General features: G+C 33.7%; 1 protein-coding gene across 1 annotated transcript; it reads right to left on the bottom strand.

The window, feature by feature from the left end:
- Positions 1–4546: 4546 nt before the first annotated feature.
- LOC108971783 (programmed cell death 6-interacting protein) lies at positions 4547–6399 on the bottom strand. The gene is made up of 6 exons (XM_018938059.1): positions 6234–6399; positions 5838–6166; positions 5689–5779; positions 5482–5532; positions 4957–5417; positions 4547–4868 (listed from the first exon to the last, which is right to left on the bottom strand). The coding sequence occupies exons 1-6, from the start codon at positions 6397–6399 to the stop codon at positions 4713–4715; spliced, it is 1254 nt and encodes a 417-aa protein (XP_018793604.1). The 3' UTR covers positions 4547–4712.
- Positions 6400–6639: the final 240 nt, after the last annotated feature.

The raw sequence follows: 6639 nt of genomic DNA, 5'->3' as shown, positions 1-6639 counted from the left end.
TGGTAAAAATATATTTTTGTAAACAAATATAAAAAATATAAAAATTTGCATCTGCGAAATCTGCATATGTGTGTATTTATGTATGTATGTATGCGCACGTGTGGTTAAAATATGTATACGAAATCTTTAAATATAATGGAAAACATAAAAATAGAAGCTCGTTTATAAGTGAAAGTGTCACAAAAATCACACAAATATACGAACAAATAAATGTACCTGCATAATACATATATAACCACATACATACATACAAGATCATATAAATATGTGTATATAATTTAAAGCATACTAAGTTAAAATACGCCACCACGCCCGCATAAGCAACATTTTGGTTAGCTTTGAACTCGTTGATAAATACTTACATATGTATGTATATATTCAGATATATGCAATAACAACGCCAAACCACTTTTTATTTCTAAAAAATGCATTKTGCAGTTTTCGCTTTTGTTTTGATTATTTTTCCAGTCGCGCAACGGTTGTTAACTCGCATATTGTTGTTATTTGTTGTGCCCAGTGTGCTGCTGACTGACTGTGACCGATTGCATAAAATGAAAACAAATGCAMACGTTCGATCGTACGCCAAGTAAAATATCCAATAAACCTGTCTTTATAGCATACATGTACATACATACATACATCTGTGTTTATTTACATAGGTATATAAGCAATTTGCAGTGTGTACGTGGCTTTGTGACGGAAAAGCTGCTTACACCGGAAAAGCGCGCCACAACAACTTCAAGCTTATTTACACATATACAAGTCGACATTGGTATGTRTGTATGTATGTGTGTACAAGCAAATAAAATTATATATCTACATTTTTTAAGTTTGTAAATATGTATGTATGTGCATGTAGTTAAGTAAATACGTGCTTTTTGTAATGCGCTTAGAAATCATGAGTTTGTCGTTGTTTAAAATTTGTTGCTTTTCGGTCAACTCTTATAACCGGTTTTTAATTATTATTGTTTCTTGGTCGCTCCCACAATGAGATCAAAGACAAATGACTTAAAAAGTGAGTTTTACATGAGAAATCTCAACTGCATGCTCACAAATCGATTTTGAGGCCTTAATTTACCTTTATTTACTTAATCTGTTCATTGTTCTTTATTGCATTAACTTTAATACACTTTACAGATGAAGATACTATAAAAATATAGTATATATAAAAGATCAGCGTAACTAGATGAGCCGATTACTCAAGTCCGACCACCGCCTCTGACCGTCTGAGTATACGTTAGTTTCCCTCAGTTTTTGAGTTAGCGATCTACTATTTTGCTCTTTTTTCGGAACCCTCGACATCGAACCAATAATACCGTCTATAATTAATATTAATAGACGGTATTAATAGACGAATATTAATAGACGGTAATTAATACCGTCTGAGTATACGTTAGTTTCCCTCAGTTTTTGAGTTAGCGATCTACTATTTTGCTCTTTTTTCGGAACCCTCGACATCGAACCAATAGAGCTGCCATACAAAATGAACGATCTAAATCAAGACAACAAGATACATACATACAAATATGTATTTCCGAAATTCGGCATTGGTTATTAGCTAAGGTAGCTGTAGAATCTTCGAACAAATTGCTTATATCGAACTAGCGTTGAGTTGTTGTAAAAAGTGATCTATCAAAACTAAGAAAAAAAACCTGTGTATACCCTTTTATGCCTTAAGAATACTATGAAGAAATAATATAAGAATAAGGTATTATAGCTTCGATGCAGACAAAGTTTAAGTTCTTTCTTGGTCTTAATTGAAATATTTTTTTTCTTTCTTCGTTCTTGAGCTGATGAAACTCCGAGTCCATTCCATTCCTATCTAAAGGAAAATTATAGTGTTTAAGAAAGTCGCACATTACAAAAAYACTTTGAAATGGGTGACTTATAATCCAATCTCACAAAAAATGCATAGCTTAGTTTAARGAGAGGCACAAAAATTACTAACCTCTCCTCAGTGAAAATTTATTGGTGATCCCGAAATGCTATTAAAATCCGCTTTGAACCATCCAATCACCGAATTGTCTAAAAATRAATAATTAGATCTGTATAAGTAGAAAAGCGTACCTTTCTGTCTTTGGAGAAGGCTGTTTAGCTATGGCGCTTGAATATCTATCGTCTCTAAATCTATAAAATTATTTCACCAATATTTTTACTGTATGAACCTCTCTKTATTTATTTAATGTATTTTTACTGATTTAAATACCTAGTAGGTAGTACCTACCTCCAAAATATATCCCAACCCGAATTAAATAATAAATAGATTTTTTTTTTAATACCGAGAAAATTTGTAAGTGAATTCTTAATCTTAACAGATCAATTGAAAAGTCCACGGCCTGACGCATATGTAGATGACAGTACTAGAACTAAAGTCCTATTTTAGTCGTAACCTTCAAAAGGTGCGTATATAAATTTGACAGCTGTCAGATCATTAGTTTGTGAATTATACCATTTTGAGTGAAGCAACTGGATTGATGTCGATTTTCCGGTTGATGATACGTAGTAGTGTTTGCAGCTGTTGAAGCGTAATAAGTTTTTGCGTCGATATATAACATGACTCGATCATTTCGCTCCGAAATCCAATTAACAGACATCGGAGTGGACTATGGTTATGGTGTCTGYATTTTGGGGGGACCTTGAAAAAGGAAGGACCAGCGACTATAAAATAGCGTTATTGGATCGTTTTAACGACGAAATCGCCACAAAACGGCCTCATTTAAAAAAAGAGAGTGATGTTTCACCAAAACAATGCACCGTGTCGCAATTTAGTGAAAAATTCGCATTCACCGTATTCTCCAGACCTGGCCCCCAGCGAATATTTTCTGTTTTCAGAGAGGTGATACCCGAAACTGAAGCCTATTTTAAAGTAAATGACAAATTGTACTATAAAAATAATATCGAAAAGTTGGAAGGTTACTATAATCAGTAATTCATCGCTGAAGTATACTATGTTTAATAAAAAAATGAAATTTTCCCAAAAAAGTCTATTTTACTATGGTAGGTCGGGAGCTCTTCAATGGTTATAATCAAAACATATTTTTAGAAACTACTATTTTTACTTAGTAACAAAACGGCACTGTCTGTGGGCGCTCAATCAAAACTGAGCACCGGTTTGCTTCTTTTTGGAACTATTCATTAAGAAATCCAATATAATATACGCTAGAGAACTTATACCCTAATGTATTCAAAAATGTTTGTGTGCTCTGCTTCGTCTGCTTGCAAATACTTACATATGTTTATGGAAAACGTGTTTATTTCAGCATTTTATAGTTGAAACGTGTTCTCTACCAAGTACCGCCTTAAGTTTCTCTTGTGGAATTGGAATTGGTCAGTGAACTTCTGTAGTCAGCACTGCGTATACGTGACATGGAAATTTAGAATATACTACCATATACATATGTATGCATGCATATATCAGGTCTTTATATCAAGGGGTCGTTGAGAATTAGTTTGCTTATATAAATACATACATATAAATGAATGAAATTCCTTATTAATAAAAATTGCAAACGTGGAAGCATTTAATTTATTCTTATCACAAATTTTTTGATTTAAATTTATAGTTCAACATAACCAAAATCCAACGGAAGGAGGACAACGAAATATGTTAGTTAATAACTTGTACATTTTAAAGTTTGTTTCGCAAAATTTTGATATTCAAAACACATGCTATAAAACAGAATATGGACATGGTATGTATGTATGGCATTTTATAGTCTGAGCAGTGTACATTAGTTTGACACGAAGTTTACAACACCCAGAACGAAACTTCGGAGACGCTTTGAAGTATATACATACATACTTGTATATAAATGATCATTGTAACAACCTGTATCGTCTAMTCATCTCCGTGTCGTTTTCGTGAGATATTTAAATGAAATTTAGCACACGTCCCTTCACACCAAGCAGCTGCTAATTTGTCGATATAGGACCAATATAGCATATAGCTGTCATACAAACCAAACGATCAATCATGTTCTCGAATGAAAATTTTTTGTATTTAAATTTTAGTATATATTATTGTCTAGGGCAACCCTACACAAACAAATTGTTAAAATCGGATCACTATCGCATATGTCATACAAAGTTTTATACCTTTTTTATGTTTTAAGAAATGCACCTGTGGAGGATTTSAATGCTTATGTGCARCTGAAGTTAGGGTTTTTTTTGTTTCAACACATTTAAGTGTTTAATTTGCCAGCAAGTCATTAACGATTGTATACTGTATGAATCATCTGCCGACTTTTCGTCTACACTTTATGCATTTACAGCTTTACATTTAAGGTTTACGTCAAGACAAGTTCAATGTTAAATTGATTGAAATATTCTCTGAGCAAACAGTTGTATGCATATATGTAAATACATAGAATTAATGAGCTAAAAAAACGTTTTTTTTTTTAAGACGGTCCGTTATATAAAAATATTCATAYGTATGTATATACATGTATTTTGTGATTAAATTCCTCACTAACTGGCATTCTCTTCACTTTATGGCTGCAATGCAATTTGACTGAAGTATATCATTTTGAAAAAAAATCACAAATACTTTTCATTTTTGCAAGTTTATGTATATGTACTCATATATATGTACATATGTAGTTTTATTCATCTTGTGTTTCAAATAATCTTTTGAATATTATAAAAATTGTTACATTTACTTGTACACTTATGCATAACTAAGATTTACTTATTTTAAGCGTAGTGTTAATCATTTAGTACATACGTCTGGTGTAATTTATTTGTTGTTGTGGTGGCTGTCCCGGTTGGCCTTGCATTATTTGCGGTTGACGCGCCATATGCTCATGTGCGGCAGCAGCACCACGGCCAGTTGCATAGCCCTGAGTTATACTTGACCCTGATTTGGGATTCTAACAATGGCAAAATATATATACATATATATTTAAATTTAAATCAACATTTTTTACTAAAATAAAGTTGTAAATTGTAATAACTAACCTGCCCTGGATTGCTACTAATTTGCATAATGTTGGGATGCAGCGTCATACCAGGCATCATTGGTGTGTAGACAACACCCTCTGGCAATTGATGTGGTGGTCCATGACTTGGTGGTCCGTCGTGCTTTACATCAGGATGATAACGATCATTGATTTTCTCCATTGTAACTTGTGGTTTTTGCGATTGCACACCTGGCGGTACAGATGAAACCGGTCCTGACTGTGATATGGGTGGTGCATCCAAACTAATATGATAGACTTGTGCTGGTTTCGATGGTGCCTGATCTGATTTTGACACAGGTGCAGAAGGTGCTGACTGCAGATCTAGATGGAAGCCCTGACGTATTGGTARGCCATATGGGTATATTATAGCTGGACCTCGTCCATCTGGTTGTGGTGGTGGTGCATTACCTGTTGCGGGATAGAATAATGCCCCTGGTCCTTGATACTGTGCAGGTGGTTCTAAATATTTTCAAAAAAAAAATGTATAGTTAAGAAAAATTATTTAAATAAAATAAATTCTTACTACTCCATGCAACTCGGGAATATTCAGCGCCACGACGACCATCATCGATTTCTGCAAAGTAAAAATGTTGTTATATTTTGTAATAAATTTCTCTTATTACCATTTTATTGGTTTTAACAAAGACTCTTTTATTTTTTGCACTTGCWTTAATATCAGCACTATCAAAATATGATTTACTATTATTTTAAACGAAGGAAATTTACTTACTCGGTTGAGGATAGGCGGCATTTTTATAGTAAGTTTGGTGCGACGGAGGTGATGGACTTCGCGTCCGTTTGACCGGTTGATTTGCTACAGGCTGTTAAAAAGTTTAGTAAAATACCATATTAACAATTAGTTTGGAGATATTTCAGTACCTTGGGTATAATGGGTATTGGGTGGTGCTGCATACGAACGGGTGGTATAAAAACTTGTGGTGGGGGCGGTGCAACATTTACTTGTTGTGCTTGCAAGGCTTGCATTGCGAATAATTCGTTATCTTTTTGTTGTTTTTTACGGTTTTCATCTTCGTTTAATACTTTCTTTAACTGTAAAAATAACTGTTGCTTCTGATTATGCAAATCCTTAATTTGTTGGTCAAGTTTGGCAATTTTGTCACGTGTATCTTCAAGTGAGACATCATTTTGATGATCAAGTTCATCACGCTCCTTTCGCAGACGTTCCTCTTCTTCTTTTGCATCATATTCTACAAAATAAATGAGAGTTTCATAAATCCATCATTTTAAATCAAAATACTTTAAGCAGACACTTACCTTCTTTTTTACGTTGTCGTTCCTTAAGGACAAATGCCTTGAGCGCTGATCTGAGGCGCTCCTCCCTTTCAGCCTTGGCGGCAGCCGCGTTATTATTATTATTGCTATTATTAACAGCTGAGGCCGAAGCAGATGGCATTTTAGAATTAAATTTCTTCTCTGTCATCTTCTCGTCCTTCTTACGGTTATATTTATTAAATAAACCTATTTTTAAAATTATTCATAAAAACCGCAAATAAAAAATATTTTCGTTTTCGATGGAAAACGCAGATCAGCTGGTCCCTGCCAAGCTGCCCAACGGTATAAAACAAATTGGCCAGACTTAGCATTTTTCGGAATAAATAAATAGTTCTGACCGAAAAATCGGGATATAAAAATAATAAGAAACCACAATATATATAATACA

The sequence above is a fragment of the Bactrocera latifrons genome, unplaced genomic scaffold, assembly GCF_001853355.1.
Source record: "Bactrocera latifrons isolate USDA-ARS-PBARC rearing strain unplaced genomic scaffold, ASM185335v1 scaffold_36, whole genome shotgun sequence".
NCBI lineage: Eukaryota > Metazoa > Arthropoda > Insecta > Diptera > Tephritidae > Bactrocera > Bactrocera latifrons.
Note: the sequence above shows the minus strand (reverse complement) of the source record. Positions and strands in the feature narration are given on the sequence as shown.